The 19,848-nt window shown below is 47.0% G+C and overlaps 1 protein-coding gene across 1 annotated transcript; it reads left to right on the top strand.

Moving 5' to 3' along the window:
• On the top strand, positions 1-16,920 carry srgap1b (SLIT-ROBO Rho GTPase activating protein 1b). Its single transcript, XM_076159801.1, has 24 exons — positions 1-67; positions 6,399-6,594; positions 7,119-7,173; positions 7,263-7,370; positions 8,520-8,582; positions 8,774-8,971; positions 9,053-9,181; positions 9,312-9,533; positions 9,621-9,722; positions 10,745-10,942; positions 11,023-11,107; positions 11,404-11,431; positions 11,559-11,592; positions 11,712-11,772; positions 11,940-12,017; positions 12,099-12,233; positions 12,391-12,496; positions 12,872-13,096; positions 13,372-13,451; positions 13,934-14,114; positions 14,446-14,577; positions 15,405-15,747; positions 16,477-16,613; positions 16,695-16,920. Exons 1-24 carry the CDS (start codon positions 1-3, stop codon positions 16,918-16,920), a joined length of 3,189 nt encoding a protein of 1,062 aa, XP_076015916.1.
• Positions 16,921-19,848: the final 2,928 nt, after the last annotated feature.

Genomic DNA, 19,848 nt, shown 5'->3' with positions numbered 1-19,848 from the left:
ATGAACAACTCCAACAAGAGCAAGAAGGACAAAGAGATCCTGGCTGACTACGAGAGCCAAGTCAAAGGTACTAATACTCTGAGTACTGCTGCAAATACTCTGCAAATACCAACCTGCACCTGGATGCAAGGGTGTCATGTGTGACGGTCTGACATCATATATGTGACATACAGGCATGCCACTGACGCCCCAAACTACTACATTGTCACATATACAGAAATGTAGACATCTCATAATTTTTCTGGTGATGTATATTTATATATATGTATATATATATGTGTGCGTGTGTGTGTGTGTGCAGTCTGAGCCATGAATATGTTCTTAGCACAAATGTGACATACATCACCTGCAAATTTTTATAACAGATGGTGCATATCTATCTATCTATCTATCTATCTATCTATCTATCTATCTATCTATCTATCTATCTATCTCTTTTCATACATGCATATACATGAAACATGTATCTTATATAGGCCTACATGAGCTATACAATTCAAGGGTCATCTTAATATGCTCATGTCTGAATTGGACACATATATAAAGGCTACACATACATCAACATATATTCAAGACCAATTCAACCAATTTACTTTTCTATATGCACATATGCATACATGTTGAAAATACAGAATGCTATACTATATTTAAGATGTATAGGTATCTGTGTAAAATGAACCCAGATGCACAGTATCTTAAATGAATGCACATGTGTGAGCTTATGCATATGTATGCATGTATGCATATTTTTTTCCATATATGGAGTCCATTCAAAGACCATCATGTTATTTTAGCTTACACCCACGTTTCCATCATATATAGGTTATGGTAATATTAACATACATCTAAGACCAATATGGCTTCATGTATGTATATGTAGAAGTTATATACAGTATATGATGTATATATCTATACAACAGCTGTTATTTTCACATGTGCTCATGTATAAATGTGTTTCTGTTTGGGCTGCTCAACTGTATATGTATATATTTTAAGAAATCACATTTTATATACACACTGTATGTCTAAGTTAGATATGCATTTATACCCTATATGCAGTACACGTGTCAGTATGTAACCAGTGGGGCTAAACCTCAACTTCCTATGTGACCTTAGTATATGTAGCACATACGTTTACATTCATACATACTGTACATGCAAACATACATGCATACATGTATACATACAGCATATACATTCAGAGTGCTTTGCTTGCAGGCTGAATAGATGAAATGAAGTAGAATGACGTCATAAAGGTGCAGGTGCATCTATGCATGATGTTTATGAATTACATTTTGGTATCTGGATGTGTTTCTTAAAGTCACAGCGGCCTTTTCACACCTACACACACAACCTCACAACTGAACACATTACACACTTTAAAATGTCACTCGCCGTGTGTGTGTGTGTGTGAGCAGACAGCTCACCGTGAGACGTCAGGATTTCTGGGTTCATCCTGAGTGCTGCAAGGCGCCTGAGGAGGATGATGTGGGGGTGGGGTGTGTATCTGCGGAGCCCTTGATCTCTCAGCCGTGTGTATGAGCGAGTGTTTGCCAGAAATGAGCGGCGAGTGTGTGTGTTTTACAACGGTGGAGTGTTTCCTCGCCGCCACTTTTCTCTAATGAGCATCGTCTGCCAGCGTCTGGCCTCTCCATTGGTATTCCTCTGAGGCAATGACTGCAGTGTGTGTGTGTGTGTGTGTGTGTGTGTGTGTGTGTGTGTGTGTGTGTGTGTGTGTGTGTGTGTGTGTGTGTGTGTGTGTGTGTGTGTGTGTGTGTGTGTGTGTGTGTGTGTGTGTGTGTGTGTGTGTGTGTGTGTGTGTGTGCGTGTGTGTGAGAGAGCCATGATGTGACAGTAGGGACATGATGTTTAGATGATGGTAATAGTGGGAATGATGATGGTGATGCTCTGAAAGAGTGGTTGCCATGTCCTTGGGACCACCCCCTTTTTCCTCCTCTTCCTCCTCTCAGTGCCATGGTTACAGTCATCCCCACACTGACAGCTCAAGAGAAAACGAGTCAACTTATATATTTTTATTTTCTGACATGCAGTTGTAATTGGTGAGAAGATGTGTTGTTGTGAGGGTTGATTGATAAGTAGTGAGCCAAAGCTTTAACTTGTTCCAATTCTTACTTATACTAATCTCCTTTAAACTTGGGCTTCACATTTTATCGCATTCAATACTTTGTAAGTCTAGAACCTTTTTACTGGGACAAGGCCCTCCACACCAACACCTTACGAGAAAACAGCTCACGAGAAAACAGCTTACGTCAAACTGGGCACACTCCTTCCTCCACAGCTGATGTGACATCATCTGCCGTGTCCAGACCAAAACCTTTCTCAGGTGAAGGTCTGAGAAACAAATCTGATCAAACAACTTCAATTGAGGACTGATTGGATGAGGACAGAGGTCATTGGATTGGTGCCGTAATGAGAGGATGAGGAGTGGAAGGGAGGGGATGAGCGGGTGAGTGGGCTGGACAGGTGATTAGAGGCGTGGCTGTGTTACCCTGGTTACCCTGAGTTCATTCATTAACTTCATTTTCTCGAGCTCACAAATCCTTGGGAAAACACCTCAGGAAGTCACCTCACCAAAATATTACACAGCTGCCCACTGCATTATGGGTAAAGATCAGAATTTATCAATCAACCCATTTGCCAATCGCTCCCAGTCACATCGTCTGAGCACTTCATTCTCTGTCTGTATCCCTTATTAGGATCAATATTTTTTACAGTACAGATTTCAGCCTGGTCCTCTGCACACACACACACACACATCCGGCCAGCTGAAACACTACTACTCTCCATTAAATTTAATCACTCAGAGTCCCTGTCGATCCTGTGTGTGTGTGTGTGTGTGTGTGTGTGTGTGTGTGTGTGTGTGTGTGTGTGTGTGTGTGTGTGTGGGGCACGGTGCCAGCACACCCGGGGATGCCCTGCATTCTAATGTCCAGTTTGTGGGCTCAGATGCCGGCTGGCTCTGCGTCCCGTCGCCTCTGGATGTATGGATCTGCTCTGTATCTATGTGCTCTCATAGTCTGCCTCCCTCTCTGGCTCCTGATTGGTGGATAGGTGGGCGGTGTGTAATGTATACAGCCGCTCTCTCACGGCGGGGTGGGGAGGAGCCAGCGAGGTGAGGCGTGCACGAGGAGCAGAGCAGATTATGCATAATGCTGACAGGGTGTGTTTGTACGCTGGGTTAGGCTGGGCTGCACTGACCGAGGCCCTAACACTGGACACGGCACATATGTGTTTGTGTGTGTGTGTGTGTGTGAGTGATGTTTGTGTGAGATGTAGCCAGTCTGCGATCATAATGGTAAATGCAAAAGAGAGCAAAGAAAGAGCTCTGCAGGGAGGAGGAAGAGGAGGAGGAGGAGGAGGAGGAGATGATGAAGGAGCTCCACATGCAGAGTGGCTGCTGCAGCTCCATGTGTTTTTGCCTGCGTCTGCATGTGGTGTTTAGTGATCTCACATCTGCATACCTGGGGGGGGGGGGGGGGGGGGGAGAGAGAGAGAGAGAGAGAGAGAGAGAGAGAGAGAGAGAGAGAGAGAGAGAGAGAGAGAGAGAGAGAGAGAGAGAGAGAGAGAGAGAGAGAGAGACTCTCACTTTGCACTTAGATTAATGAGAAGTCAGCTGTGTGAAATTCGTCTCAATCCAGTAGCATGTTTGTATGAGGTGAAGCTCCCTGCTCGCTCTGACCCGGGACACTGACCAATCAGCAGCAGCGTCTCATACGGTCAGTCTGTGTGACCCCACGCTCTCACTGCTGAGCTGGCTCACACCAACACTGTGGTCCCAAATCTGAGGGATCAGTCGCTCTTCGTCCATCGCTCGCCTGTGTGGAGTCATAGTGAGCCATACGTGTGTGTACTCGATTGGCTGGTCAAATAAAGGGGCTGATTGGGCATAATGAACCGTGTGAACATTATAAAGAGCTGGTCGATCAGTGTGCGTGTGTGTGTGTGTGTGTGTGTGTGTGTTTATTTCTTAATGATACTCTGCCCTCTGTGTCCTTGAACCTGGTTGCCATGGTAACAGCCAGCTCGGAAGGCAGTGTGAGCTTCCTGTTCCTGTCAGAACAGTGACATCATATACAACCGCACACACACACACACACACACACACACACACACACACACACACACACACACACACACACACACACACACACACACACACACAGGTGTTCTGCATGTGTGGGAGGTCTGATGCAGAAGGAAAATGAGGATAAGATGGTTGTTGTGGACCATCAGAGGCAGAGGAGAGCATCACCTGATTCATCTGGAGGTGAACGCTGCTTCCTGTTTGTGTGGCAGAGGTCATGACAGGTCCACGCCTCAAAACTGAGCCCCGACCCGACTGTGCTGGGTCCAGATCAAACCTACAGACTGAAGCGGGCCGCCATGTTTGTAGGATGATGCGTTTTATGAATCACTTCCTCCACATATAAATGTCATATTTGCGTGATGCAGGTATGTAAAAAGGTGGAACGCTGGTCCTGGTTCATCAGTCATGGTGGAGCAGCATCTTTATCTTCGTCTCTTCCTCTGCTGGTTACTGCTTTGACCTTCATCAGCGTGGACACGGCCACCTGAGCGTTTAGCATCCCAACGAGCCCTCGCCCGCGCTCAGCAAATGGCAACCTATTGATTTAATCAGCCCGAGATTTCATGAAACAAATCCATTCTGCAGGGAGAGCCGGGCGCTCTGCAGGTCGTCACGCTGAGATGCCGTCCTTCATCACACAGCGGGAACGCCGGCAACGCTTTCAGAGACAAAACATGGCAGATGACGGCTTCCAAGAGATCCAAGCAGAGCGCTGATAGAATCTGCTGTTATCTCCTCACTGCTCAGAGCACACACACACACACACACACACACACACACACACACACACACACACACACACACACACACACACACACACACACACACACACACAGTCCTTCATCTTCTCTTTCACTCTGTTTCTACTCCCTTAGTCTCACAAGGAAGACCCTGAGCTGCAAAACACAACATTCCAAAAATACATTGAATACAGACTGCAGACGACACATCAACACCTCAGAGGAAACATCAGCATTGATGAAGATATGAGACTTAAACATAACTTGGTGTTTTCTAAAATGGTTTTATCTTCCAAAAGGCTGCAGTGTTTGATGAAACGGCACTTTAGGGCCACCATAACTTTCATCTGAGGAGTCGCCACAGACAACCGCAGTCACACACACACACAGACACACACACACACACACACACACACACACACACACACACACACACACACACAGTCAACATGGTAATGCTGGGCTACACGCTTCACTGGTTACTGCTGCAAGGGGGGGCACAGAGAGAGGGAGCGAGAGAGTGAGGAAGAAGAGGGAGGGAGAGGGAGGGAAAGAGAGAAGAGCGGGAGCAGATAGAGAGAGAGAGAGAGCCTTCTGTTCAGTGCTGCATTCCTTTTTTCTTATTTACAGAAAGTCTTTCCTTCTCTCTCTCTCTCTCTCTTGCTCTCTCCCTCTCTCTCTCTCTCTCTCTCTCTCTCTCTCTCTTGCTCTCTCTTTCTCTCTTGCTCTCTCTCTCTCTCTCACACACACACACACACACTGAAACCAATCCCTGGGGGTCCCTATCCACTCCACTACCTGTTGTCTTGGTAACCATGCACTGTGTGTGAACCATGTGATGAGGAAGGTGAAGAAGAGAGCTCAGATCTGCCGCATCCACACACACACACACACAAATATGATTCATACAGATCCATATTGAAAACTGTCGTGGCATTTACTCTCTATCTCTATACGTGGTCTATACACTCCTGTGTGTGTCTGTGTGTGTTTATTGGTCATGTTACTAATGTGGCTGCCATTTCCTGTTTGTCCATGTGTTCATATGTGACACTTTCAAATCAATGAAACAAAATGGAGGAGCACAGTGTCGTGTGTTATGCTGTTACTAAGTGTGTTCCTGTCCAGTAATTACACCGAGCCGCTCACATGTTAGACACATTCACAGCTTTGGGTTCTGAACTCAGTGAGGCTGTAATGAACTGGACCCATCCAGAGGAGAGTGGGCATAGTTCCATCAGGGACTTCCTCCAGGTCTGGATGTGATCAGGCTTATGGGGACCTGATCCTCTTCCTCTCGCTCCAGACGATGGTACCTTGGTGTTACTTTGATCAGGTGATTGATGCTTGTATCAGGACGTTCAGGCAGCGCCTTAGGAGGAAGAAGGGGAAGAGGAGGCGATTCACACAGCCTGCTTCGTCTTCTGAAGAAATGTACCAGTGAATTAGACTCTTTGGACTTTTCGTTGTTATTTCACTTCTTGACCTTTTACAGTCTAAATGAATGAAATGGATAGTGAAGATGATCAATAATGGCGTGTTGTGTGCAGATGTGCGGGCCCAGCTGGTGGAGCAGCAGCGCTGTCTGGAGCAGCAGACCGAGATGCGGGTCCAACTGCTCCAGGACCTGCAGGACTTCTTCAGGAAGAAGGCTGAGATAGAAACGGAATATTCCAGAAACCTGGAGAAGCTGGCTGAGAGGTTCATGGCCAAAACACGCAGCACCAAAGACCATCAGCAGTACAAGTAAGACTTCCTCAGATACTTCAAAGTACTATGATACTTTGCTCCCCTGGTTTGGTTTGATGGAGCTGAAAGATTAGTTTGGTAAATATCACATGTGATTAAGAGCTTTAATGTCATTTATACCCACTTTATGTCATTAACTTCCTCAGAGAAGAGTGAGTGTAATTGTTTATACCGTAACGGGTAAATAATTACTTAAAATTAGTCATGCTGTGTCTGTTTGTGTGCGTGTGCGTGTGTGTGTGTGTGTGTGAGAGACCTGCTGGCAGCCTCACACTCACCTGCTTTAAAGGTGGTTTGGTCTCTGTGCCTTATAACAACATTGGAGCCATGAAGAAGCTGCTGGTAGCATGTTTTTCATCCTAGCAGCAGCTCACCTGGCACACACACACACACACACACACACACATACACAGGTGTAGGCGTGTGTGGCGTTTGCTGGCCTCAGACCTGTTGAAAGTCTGATCACGCTGCTGATCACACAGCTTTGGGTGGATTCATGTGTTTGTGTCTCTGTCATTCAGGAAGGATCAGAACCTGCTGTCTCCTGTCAACTGCTGGTACCTGCTGCTCAACCAGGTAAACTTCACCTGCCCACACTTGGCTGACTGAATACTTTTGATAGTTGCTATGCAAACGTCTGAGTGTGTGTGTGACTGTGCGTGCAGGTGAGGAGGGAGAGTAAGGACCACGCTACTCTCAGTGACCTGTACCTGAACAATGTCATCAGCCGCCTCACCCACATCAGCGAGGACTCCGCCCGGTTGCTGAAGAGGGTGAGACAGAGACACAAAGCAACACAATCACACTATAGTAGTGTTGATATGTTAATAGTATCAAACCCTGGGAGATACGTCATATACATAGATCAACCAACCCTCAACCTCAGTTACGATTTAATGATTTGATGTTTGATCACCAATAAAAGTCTGATTGTTGTGTCTGTAACCTGTATGGATAGTGAATCAGGCATGTAGGCTGAAGGGAGAAAAGGAAAATCTAATAAATCCTGCAAATCTCTTTACATTTATAATTTGTCAAAATAGATCTGAAGCTCCAGACTTTGTACTTCCAAAGCTTTGGGTCGTGAGCAGGGAATCAGGTCACAGGAGGAACTGTCTGTGGTGCAGGAGTGGAGGTGTATTAAAGCCGGTGATTCTAATGAAAAGTCCGGTCTGTATCCCCGCGGGTTCTGTTGAGCTGCTCTGCCTCAGAGTTTAGCAAATTAAACACACGCCGCCTCCAAGTTTAGCTCTGTGTTTCATTATTCATCTCTGTTCCGGGTCTTCTTTTATTCATGCTCACTAAAGTGCAGCGGCTGCCAGCAGATACAAACTCTCAGACCTCCATCATGGCTGCTGCTGAAGTCCTATGACCATAAAACCACTAAATACTCTAAAGCACCACAAACACTTGGAGATGCTCCATCTGAAATATGAACATTTGTGAGAAAAAAACCCAAAAAACATTGAAATAGCCTAAATTGTGTTGAGGCAGAACTGAACGTTGCCTATAGTGATCGATTCACAGAACTTTGCTTTAAGTACCTGACCACAAGGTGGCAGCAAATTCCAGATATTCTTAATGAAAATCTGTGAAGTAGATTTGTAGATATATTTCGTAAACAAGCAGATATCAATTTATTCTCTATGGCCTTGACAACGCTGACTGACTGACAGCTCTGTGTCCATGGTGACGGGCGCAGCTGGTCTCTTGCGACGCCGTGGCAACAGGATTCATCCATCCTGGGGTCCCTGGTCTGTTTAGCATAATGTAATATTAATGCAGCACATAAACGCCTCCAGACTGTTTAATGCAGGACGGAGAACTCGGTGTGTGTTTGATTTATGAATAGCTGTGTTATCATTTATTAATCTGTTGTTTTATTGATCTGATGACTTCTCACTCTGACCTTCCTCTGGCAGAGTAAAGAGATCATCTTTCAGCTGCAGGAGGATCTGATGAAGCTTCTCAACGAGCTTTACACAGTAAGTCGCAGTAACTCTGCACACGTGATGAATACAACAAAATCACACGCGTGATGTGTGATGAGTCGTGTTCATATGAGAGGCAGGTTAAAATATTCAATGATGAAGTCTTTATTTAGTCGTTTACATTGTCTAAATTAGTTAAGGGTGAAAAGTTGGATGTATTTTTATCATTTGTTTTTGTTGCCAAGGTGATAAAGACATATCACATGTACCACGCGGAGACGATCAACGCTGAGACCAAGTTGAGGGAGGCGGAGCGTCAGGAGGGGCGTGTCAAGGGCGTGTCAGGGACGGCCGGAGGGTTGGAGCCTGTGTTCGGTCTGCGGATAGAAGAGCGCCACCAGAGACGCAACACCGCCCGTAAGATGGAGAAGATGAGAGAGAAGGTATGGACTCTGGGAGCACGTCTGCTTAATATGGTATTCTGCTCAGTTTAGTCTTCATGTTGTCGTTGTGTTCTTCCTCAGCGGAAGGCAAAGTACTCAGAGAACAAACTGAAGACTCTGAAAGCCAGAAATGAGTACCTGCTGACACTGGAGGCCACCAACGCCTCCGTCTTTAAGTACTACATCCACGACCTGCCTGATATCATAGACGTGAGTACAACTCCATGACTTAATCGTCCTAAAAGTCCAAAAGTGGAACCTATGCTGGTTTCTCTGTGATGCTGCTCTGTACTTCCTGCTGAGGTTATGATTCCAATTCTGATCTACTGTGTGTATGCAGTGCTGTGACCTAGGGTACCACTCCAGTCTGAGCCGGGCTCTGAGGACCTACCTGTCTGCAGAGCTCAGCCTGGAGGCCTCCAGGAGGGCAGGGCTGGAGGTCCTGGATGGGGCTGTGGAGGGCCTGGACCCAGCACGGGACCGGCAGCGCCTACTGGGCCTCTACCCAACCGCCTTCTGCCCGCCGCAACGCTTTGGCTTCCAGTCCCACATGGGGGACACGGTCAGTCTCAGAAGGAGAAAGAGGAGAGTATTGTGATGTCCATTTGTGACTTCAGTTTGTTGTGACGGTGTTGTTTGTCGTTTCCAGGTGAACCAGATTGCGTCGCAGCCTCAGGTCCAGGCTGAGCTCACACTGCGTCTCACACAGCTGCAGACCCGCCTGGCCTCTCTGAAGATAGAGAACGAAGAGGTCTCACACACACACACACACACACACTTAATTTCACGTAGGCTGCACCATTCTAATGCTGTTTATAGGCTACAGTTGATCCAAAACACTGCTGTGTAACTCAAACTAAGAAGAGGCCTGTTAGAATGATGTCAAAGTTATTTAATTCTTTTCTTAAACTCTAAAAGGCCCCAGGAGACTTGATCAAACCGGGCGTCCCTGCAGCAGACCTCAAACATGCTTCAAACATGGCCTCACTTGCTTCGTGCATCATAATGACCAGATTGATTTCACAGCGTAATCATGGGGGAATAAACAGAATATGTCCACTTTTATGTTGGCAGTTTGTAAGTCACTGATGATGCCTGACACCATTTCCTGTTTGTACCAAATGACGAAGCGTTACAGTGTGAAGAGCTGACCTGCTGTAAAATCTGTGAACATGACTGATTAAAACGTGTTTGTCTCAGGTACAAACTTAATGCTAATGTATTCATATTTAATGGGGTGATCATGTAGCAGATGTAGTCTAAAAATAAAACGCCGTGTTGCCTTCAGAGTCACAGTTGTTGGGCGGATGTGAACTCAGCCTGAAGGACATAAAAATGAGGAAGGAGCCTGGATTAATTAGCTGCTGCACACACACACCCGCGCGCACACACACACACACACACACACACACACACACACACACACACACTGATTATCATATACAAATAATAATACTTCATCCATGCTGTAAATACAAACACGCTTTGCATATGTAGTTCACATAACCAGAGGTGTCGCACTGGAATGTAGGAGTTCATCAATCACTCTGTCCTCCAGTCTCCACCTTAAAACCATTTAGAATGAATAATTTATAACTTATGATCAATGACACAGAGAGAGAGACAAAGGGATGAGGATGAGAGAGAGACAAAGGGAGAGCGAGAGAGAGAGAGAGAGAGAGAACTGCAGAGTTATGCTGTTTATTGCTTTTTGCTTTGGGTTGATTTAGTTGTGGTGTATCACTTCTGCTCTGTGGTCGTGTCCCCCTGCAGGTGAAGAAGACCTGGGGAGCGACTCTGACCACCCTGCAGGACATGACTGTGCTGGACGACTATGACGTCTCGCAGAGCTTCACTCACAGTCCGTCCTCAGAGTCGGTCAAGTCCAGCGTGTCGGACGGCTACCTAAACAAACCCAGTCTGGCCAAGAGAAGAGCCAACCAGCAGGAGACGGAGCTCTTCTACTTCAATGTGAGAAACAAGTTCAAGTACAAGAATCCCTGTACTGTGTGGAATGGTGCATACATCTTGTTGTATTTTCTGATCCTCAGAAGTTCCGCGAGTACCTGGAGGGGAGTAATCTCATTTCCAAGCTGCAGGCCAAACACGACACGCTGAAGAAAGCATTAGCAGAGGGTGAGAGGCTGACTCACGCCCTGCAGGCAGCACCCAGGGCCGCAAAACACTCAGGGCAAAGTCCCCCGAGGACCCCCAGACATGTTTGAAAACATAAAGAATCATATTTCACTTGATAGACTGTGTGATTTCTGTCAGATGAAAGATAATGATTGGAAGAGAATATGGATAGGTGTCCTGTAGTGTTCACACACTCTGTAGGGACCCACAGTGCTGCGTTCATGGCCCCCGTGTGCCTGATGCGGCCCTGACAGCTCTGCTCTCTGTACTGAAGCTGCTGTGTTTGTTTGTTACAGGATACAAGGCTGAGCTGCTGACTACCAGGTGAGACAGACGGCGCATGTTTCATGTATCAGCGCCTTGTTGCTCTTTAATGTCGCTCACACCTTCTACATGTCAACTCTAACTGAGTGTCTCAAACGTTTCCTCCTCTGCTCTCTGCTCCTTACAGTCGTGGGCGGAAGAACTCGCACAGCAAGCATCAGGTGCGTCTGTGCTGTCAGAGTGCAGTGTGTGTGTGTGTGTGTGTGTGTGTGTGTGTGTGTGTGTGTGTGTGTGTGTGTGTGTGATGGCAGCTGACAGAATGTTCTGTTCCTCTCCACAGGATACAACAAAAGCCATACCGCTGCTGGTGGAGAGCTGCATCCGCTGTATCAACCTGCATGGTGAGACACGCTCACACCCGTGTCAGGTCTCCACCATCACTGATCCATATCTACCTGCTCTTCTGATCATTGATAAAGGATTATTAAGTCATTATTCTCTGGATGAAACAATTAAAAACATGATACTGCACGTCTTCTCACCTTTCATGTCGCTCTCCTCTGCACAGGTTTGCAGCATCAAGGCATATTCCGGGTGTCAGGGTCACAGGTGGAGGTCAACGACATCAAGAACTGTTTTGAGAGAGGTCAGAGGTCACCACGAGGTCACATCCTTGGCAGCGTCCTATGGCTTAACTAGCTAACTGTCTGAATTGTGTCTCGTCCAGGTAACGATCCGCTGGTTGACGAGGAGAACAACCATGACATCAACTCAGTGGCCGGAGTGTTGAAGCTTTACTTCAGAGGTTTGGAGAATCCGCTCTTCCCTAAGGACCGATTCAATGACCTCATTTCCTGTGTCCGTGAGTACGCCGAGCGACACACAGCAGTGACAAAGTCGGATTTTTATGGAACATTGTTTAGACGTGTTGTGTTGTGCAGACACCAGGTCATGTGCTGAGAAGGTGACAGCCAGGTGTGTGTGCCTGTGTGTGTGTGTGTGTGTGTGTGTCACTGCAGGAATGGAGAATCTGTATGAGAGAGCTCAGTGCATCCGGAAAATCCTGCTGGGCGTCCCCAGGGCCACGCTGGTGGTGATGCGTTACCTGTTCGCCTTCCTCAACCAGTAAGTGCCCAAGTAAATATGCAGCACCTCAAACTGGTACTGAAGTACCTGAGGAAAGTACTGTGTTATTTCTGTCTGTGTGTGTTTAAGGTGATAAAGTGAGGGTGAGGAGATGATGAAGCAGAGCTGGTTTCATCTCTGCAGCCTCTAAAATGAATATAGACGCACAGAGCGGGGGTGGGAGGTGTGAGCAGCGAGGGGGGTGCTGTTAGGTGTGATGAACTTACTCTGTGTGTGTGTGTGGAAGTCTTATGTAGCTCAGTTTTGTGAAAATGATGGGAAAACCTTTATTGATTGATTTTTTCCATAAAAAGTGAAAAATGGCTCAAAGAATTCGACCCAGACCAACTGAGCTTCTCTTTGCGTTGTGCTCAGCCTTTCCCAGTACAGCGACGAGAACATGATGGATGCTGGGAACCTGGCCATCGTGTTTGGCCCCACCCTCCTGCCCACGCCGGACACGCTGGACCAGGTGGCCTGTCAGGCGCACGTGAACGAGGTCGTCAAAACGGTCATCCTGCACCATGACAACATCTTCCCCGACACCAAGGAGCTGCCTGGCCCCGTGTATGAGAAGTGCATGACGGGAGACCAGTACTGGTGAGACGTCACTCATCCACATTTCACCCTTCATTATGCACTCATCTGTGTCTGGACCAGCTTCATTATGCACTCATCTGTGTCTGGACCAGCCTCGGGTCTGAGATGGTGGCCATGTTGAGGTCTGCCTGTTTTGTGATTGGTTATTAAGTGAAACGTTTTAAAATGAATGTGAAGGTGAAGCCTCGGTGCCCCTCCTCCCTCTGTGTTAAAGGTACAGAGTGTCTTTCTCTGCCGCTCTAACCCCTCTCTCCTCCTCCTCTTCCCCCCCGCAGCGAGAGTCCGTTCAGCGAGCCGGGAGCGCTGGAGGAGGCCGAACCCGACGGGGGCACAGAGACCCAGACCAGCGACGACGGTATGCGTGACCTTTAACCTTCACACAGTTGGCCCAGCGGGCTCCTCGCACTGCATCCCTCAGCCTCCAATAGAAAGACTGGGAGATTGCCATGGCAACAGCAGCCATGGAGACAACAGCCTGCTCATCCCTTCACTCACTCCACTCCCTGTCCTTCCATTTCCTCTCTGTGTCTGTGTGGAGGGCAGGAGGAAGACGATGAAGAAGAGCAGTTTAACATCTTTAAGTTATACGTATACATTCAAATATATATGATCAAGCCCCAAAAACACAAATGATGTGACTAATTATATCAATCACTTAGTGAGTATAATGAGTCTCAACCCTTCATATGTTTTGTAATGTAAATCCTGTCCCCCCCCCCCCCCCTGTGTCTATCTCTCTCCCCTCTCCCTCTCTCCCTCTTTCCCCCCCTCTCTTGTTCTGTCTCTCTTTCTCTCCCCTCTCCCCCTCTCTCTCCCCCGCCACACTCTCTCTCTCAGAGGCTGAGTCGGTGGAGGCCGTGGCGAGGTTTGATTACGTGGGTCGCTCTGGTCGGGAGCTCTCTTTTAAGAAGGGGGCGTCCCTGCAGCTTTTCCAGCGTGCGTCACATGACTGGTGGGAGGGCCGTCACAATGGCGCCCATGGCCTGGTGCCTCATCAGTACATCATGATGAAGGACAGGCAAGTACACACACACACACACACACACAGTTTCAAACTTGACGATTTAGATCAGATCAGTTTTCATTAGTTGTTATCTGTTAGTTCATTCAGAGCCTATAGAGCAAAGTGTTGGCCACTGAAGAAGCTCATTAACATACGATAAGGAGCTGCAGTGATGGATCAGGTGGATTTGTTGGTCCTCTGGTTGATTAACATTCTTACTGACTGAGGGACTCAGTAACCACAGGCTATTGATCAGTTAATTGATGATTGGTGTTGTGTTAGTTCAGCTCTCCTGTGTCTGGAGGCTGACACTGATTGGCTGGTTGGTGTGTGTTTGGTGTCTCAGGAACGACGTCATGTCAGACACACTCAGTCAGAAAGCCGACAGTGACGGAGGAAGCAGCAGCACCGATGACAAGCGGTCGAGGAGTGAGCTGAGCTCGCCCACGGACATCAGGCCTCCAGAGATCTACAACAGGTCCGTCATGTAAGAGACGCTTCATTATCACACCGCCAAAGTCCTTTCACACCTTCTCACCTGACAAAGTGCCTGTCAGCGTCCTCGGCTCATATCTCTCTGGACACCTTTATCTAGGTGCAGTCTCCTCGGTCAGTCCTCTGTGTTTTTGTCTCCATGTGACTCGGATCTGATTTGTTCCAGGTATTCCTGTGTATGTAGTCTTAGATCTGATTCTGATCTTTTGTCCACTGGTTTGGGTCATTGTGTTTATTTTTCAAAGATAGACTAGAACAGATCGTGAGGAGGTGTGACAAAGTTGTAGGAGCAGAGGTGAATGACCTCTAAGTCCTGTACTGAGCCAGAGCCACAAAGAAAGCTCAGGCTATATCTTCCAACAAAAACCACCCCCTGTCCACTGAATTCAGGCTGTTGCCATCTGGTCGCAGATACGTTTTGCGAAGGTACAAAGCGATGAGACGCAAAAACTTTGTCCCTGCTACCGTTGGCCTTTTAAACAGCATCTCATAACTTTGGTCCCCTCCACACTTTGTTATTGTCTGTCATGTATGTTAACAGTTTTAATTATCTGCTGGCTGTAAAGCAAATTGCTCTTTGGGGATATTAAAGTTGACCCTAACCTTGACCTTAATCTGAATTCAGCCCTGTAAAGTCCTTGGGTAGGGACAGGGCAGGTTTGTTTTCATTTCTATGTACTGGAGTCACGCAAGAGCTTAACAGTCTCTATCATGATAACACACTTAATAACTGCAGCTCATTATCCCTGAACTCATTTGTGTCTTAATGTTAAGTGCTAATTTGAGCTAATGTTTATGTCCTGACCACAGTCACAGGAGGAAGAGAACTGACGGCTTGTTCCGTCGCCCCCTCGGCCGCTCCAATGATAGCCATTGCCATGGTAACGGGGGCATGTTGGAGAGAAGCTCTCCCCCGGTGACAGGCCATTTTAGTCCCAGAGAGCTGCTACTGGGACGGGGGCAGGGCTTGACCCCGCCCCTCGACAGCCCAGAGCGGCGGCGACGCTCCACCGCCGCTGTGACCATGACGGTGAGCCGTCATGATTCCCTGCGGAGGCCAGAGGACACGCCCATCCGTCGCTCAAGCAGCGGTCAGCACAGCTTCACCGACTCCCTCCGCTCCAGAGCTTTGGACCCTGACACACTGGCACAGGTACACTGACACACACTAACATGTAGGGACACTGTCTCCCCCTTCTTTCCATCCATTGTTCAGTTCACTTGAAAGCATAAGAACAACTTCTTCTTAGTTTTGATATGTGGTTTAAACACATCACATATCACTGACACGCTGACTTGGAGTATCATCAAAAGACGTTTGTCTTGCATTGTTGTAGGGCTGCACCTAACGATTATTTTTTTGAAGATTAATCTACAGATTATTTTTCCGATTAGTTGATTAATCTATAGATTATATTTATTACACAACATTGCAATTGTTTCCCCCAAAATTGATATCTAACTTTTCTCTCTGTTCTGCGGTCGCATACATGCTTCCACCCGTCGCAGCCATCTTACGTCATTATGACGTGTCACATTACATTACATTACGATCATTTAGCAGACACTTTTATCCAAAGCGACTTCCTATAAGTGCATTTCATTATAGGTAGGTAAAAGAACTTCAGGTCACAAGAAATCGCAAGTGCATTTCCTTCCAAAACCAACAGCTAAGAGCACAACTAGTGCTGGAGTAGAAGTGCAATAAGTTAGGTACCAAGATGAATGAGAAAAAAGGACAAATTAGAAAACAAATAAGTGTCACCCCACCCCTACATTGTTGTTATGGTTTTGTTCCCTGAAGCAGTTTGAACCATAAAAACAAACTTTACCTGAGCTCCTAAACTGAGCCTGTAAAAGGAGCTCTTCCTGTCCCCTGCAGGACATTGAGGAGACGGTAACCGTGGCCCTGGGGGAGCTGCGTCAGCTGGAGCGGCAGGGCTGCAGGCCGGCTCCCGATGTGGTCCTGGACACTCTGGAGCAGGTCAAGAACGGCCCTATCACCACCTGCTCCTCTGAGTCTCCTAGTCCCCACAGCACCCCCAGCACCCCGGGAACACCTGGGACCCCTGGTACCCCCGGGACCCCTGGTACGCCCAGTCCCCTCAGTCCAATGAGCCCCATGAGCCCCCTCCCTGGACCTCCTCCTGGACCTCCCAGGCCAGCCAACCCGTCCCCTGACACCCTGGGCTCCTTCAAGCCTGTGGCAGCTGCCCGCATTGGTGTTCCTCTGCGTCCCCCTGCGCTGAGGCCCAAACCCATGGTCCCACCCAAGAGCAGCACCCCCCCTCTGCCCCCGCCTCTGGACAAATCCTGCACCATGTGAGCCAAACGAGGTCAGTATTAGGTCGAATCGGGCCGACCCGGGCCAAAAATGGGCCAGAAGAGGAGATCAGGGTACTAGTGTCTATAATCAACATGAGGGTAGAAAGGGTAGGAAGGACAAGAAGGGTTTATTGTAGTAATAAAATATAATATGATATGACCTATGATATGATATGCCATGATATTTATGTGTTGTCAGGTTGGTGTGTACTTGGTGTGTAGGAGTTTGCTTTCTCCGTGTACTGAAGCATTTATCAAAGGTTAGCTACATGTAAGTGCTGATAACCAGAAGAGACTGCGGAGCCAAGATGGCGTCCTGTGCGAGTGTAGCTCAGCTCTGGTAACCTGTAGTTTCAGTGACGTGGACGTTGGCTGTGCTGTCATGACGATAGAGAGCTGCTGTATTCTGAGACGGCTACGCTCAGCTGCTGGATCTGTGACGAGTGAGATGGTTGCTGAAGGTTCACACACTTTGCAGAGAGGAGGGAGGCCATGTGACTTATTTTGTTTATGTGTTGGTTTAGCCATGCTAGCAGTGGTACACTTCAGTCCAAAGTCAAATCTCTCCACCACTACTGGACTATTAGATTGTGCTGAGACATTGATGGTCTTCAAGGAAAGCATCGGAAGGACTTTTCATCTTGCGCCACCAGCAGGTTTCACATGTGTCTGATACTTGAGTTCATGAAGAGATACCTCAGTAATGATGACATACTTCCTGTCAGCCTGAGTTGTACTGAGCTTAATGCTAATGTTCGCATTCAGCTCAAATCACAACTGGACCTAAGTGCAGCTGAGCCTGACAGGTGAGAGGTCTTCAAGCGCCCTGATTTCACCAACAACAGGGTCTTTAGCCCCTCCTAGTGGCCCACTGTAAAGATAGCAACATTTTTAATTGTTCATTCAACACAATGATTCTGTTTTGCGATGTGTAATGAGCATTACAGCCTCACGGGGACGCTAGTGAGGCTACAGACTTGATTTTCTTCCTATTGGTTCAGCTGCTAAGCTCACTGTGCCTCATGAGGTCATCAGTGACTCTTATTTAACCGATTTCCAGCTATTTTAATGAATGTTTCCAGTATTTAAAGACTGTTCAGCCATTTATTGAATGTTTGGTGAGCTGTTGTGGTCACATTAACGCTCACGCGACTAAAGAGCCTTTGTGTGTTGGGAGGAGACCCACAACCCAGACCAGAGCTTCAAACAGGGTGTGTCAGGTGAGCGTGGAGGAGACAGAGCATTTTCTAGAGCGTTCTCTGGAATGGGGTGGGTTACACTGCCGACACGTCTCCACCTTAACAAGACATCCAGTCCCAAACACCTTCAGAGTCATCAGCCTGTTCCTGACTCGCTCACTGTTTACCAAGTAGGAAAGGTCAGTATGACTTAAGGTCACACTTAAAATGAAATGACCTCTAAACTCTCTGTGTTCCTCTGTAAATTGTGTCATTGTGTAGATGTTTGTGCTCCTCTTTAGGTCTGTAGGTCTTTGAATGGACCCTTATGGATCCGTAAACACGTGTTAAAGCCTCTAAAAGCTCCTCTACATGAAGCTATAAGTTTAGTTACATACTAATATGTTGACCTTTGACCTCTGACCCTGAACCCTCTGACCCCTGAAACAAAAACAGAGAGTTCAGACGTCATTTTCCCTGAAATTCATGACGAGCAAAAAAGATTATTGAGCGAGAAACAAGAAAAATTAAGCCTTCCTAAATCAAGTTGATTTATGTTGGAAACTGGTCGAATGGACGAATCTCACAGCATGAGACTGTATAAGCATAAGACTAAATAATAGACTGAGATGTCTTCATAAGATGGAGAATTAGCAGTGTATGAATTAATTCTTGTTTGTGTGTGTGTGTGTGTGTGTGTGTGTGTGTGTGTGTGTGTGTGTGTGTGTGTGTGTGTGTGTGCGTGCGTGCGTGCGTGCGTGCGTACGTGTGTGTGTCCTGCTTGCCTGCCCTTGTTCTGCATCCATGTATGTGCAGAACCACTTAAATAGTGATAGATGATTGAATATTCATGCCTGCCTCCAGTGCCAGAACACAACAGGAAGTGCAGCTGTGAAATGTGTGTGCGCATGAGTGTGTGTCAGCCTTTCACATCACACTGTGGGGACATACATCACATTGTGCAGACACTTTTGTAAGGCTGACCTGTAGTACTGATGTGAGGATTTGAAGATTTGTTGTTTATTCCAACAAGTACTTCAATAATTGCTCATCAAAACTCTTCAGTTGATGATCAATAAGAAGAATTCATCTGAGTCACACCTGCACAATTTATTCAGAAAATCTACTCTTGATTATTTAACCTTTATGTATTGCAGAAAGAAATACTCCATAAGGTAATTTTGTCTTGTAGTAATGTAACACGTGATTGACGACACAAACAGTGTGGTACGCTTAATCCAGCTTGGTCCATTAATGAAAAATGTCCTCACAAGTGGTGTGTGTGCGCCTGTGTGTGTGTGTGTTTGTGTTGACCTGCTTATTCCACTGAAGTCACTCCTTGACCTTAAACTCCCATGAAGCAAACAGGGTGGGGCTCTGTGTGTAAACGCCCAAAAACACTTGAACAGCACACTGAATGTGGCCTCAGCCAGGCTGACTGACGTGAGTCACGTGTGTGTGTGTGTATGTGTGCGTGTGTGTGTGTGTGTGTGTGTGTGTGTGAAAGTGCCTTTTTTAATCTTTTTGGGGAGTTGTGAATCCACTCACGCATGTCCTGGACGAAGAGCAGCAGCACTCTGAATGAAAAAGCCCAAACGTGTTAGTTAGATGAGCCGACTGAACTCTGGCAAAAACCCATCGTGACTTTGCACTTTGATGTATCGGATCGTGTCCTTGGCATGTAGCATCATCACATGTTGGTGCATTTTAACTCAAAGGGAGATTTCTCTGAATGTGTTCGATAATAAAGG

Source organism: Genypterus blacodes, unplaced genomic scaffold (genome assembly GCF_046128005.1).
Source record: "Genypterus blacodes isolate CSIRO-AG114 ecotype Tasmania unplaced genomic scaffold, CSIRO-AGI_Gbla_v1 ptg000099l_1, whole genome shotgun sequence".
Lineage (NCBI taxonomy): Eukaryota > Metazoa > Chordata > Actinopteri > Ophidiiformes > Ophidiidae > Genypterus > Genypterus blacodes.
Note: the sequence above shows the minus strand (reverse complement) of the source record. Positions and strands in the feature narration are given on the sequence as shown.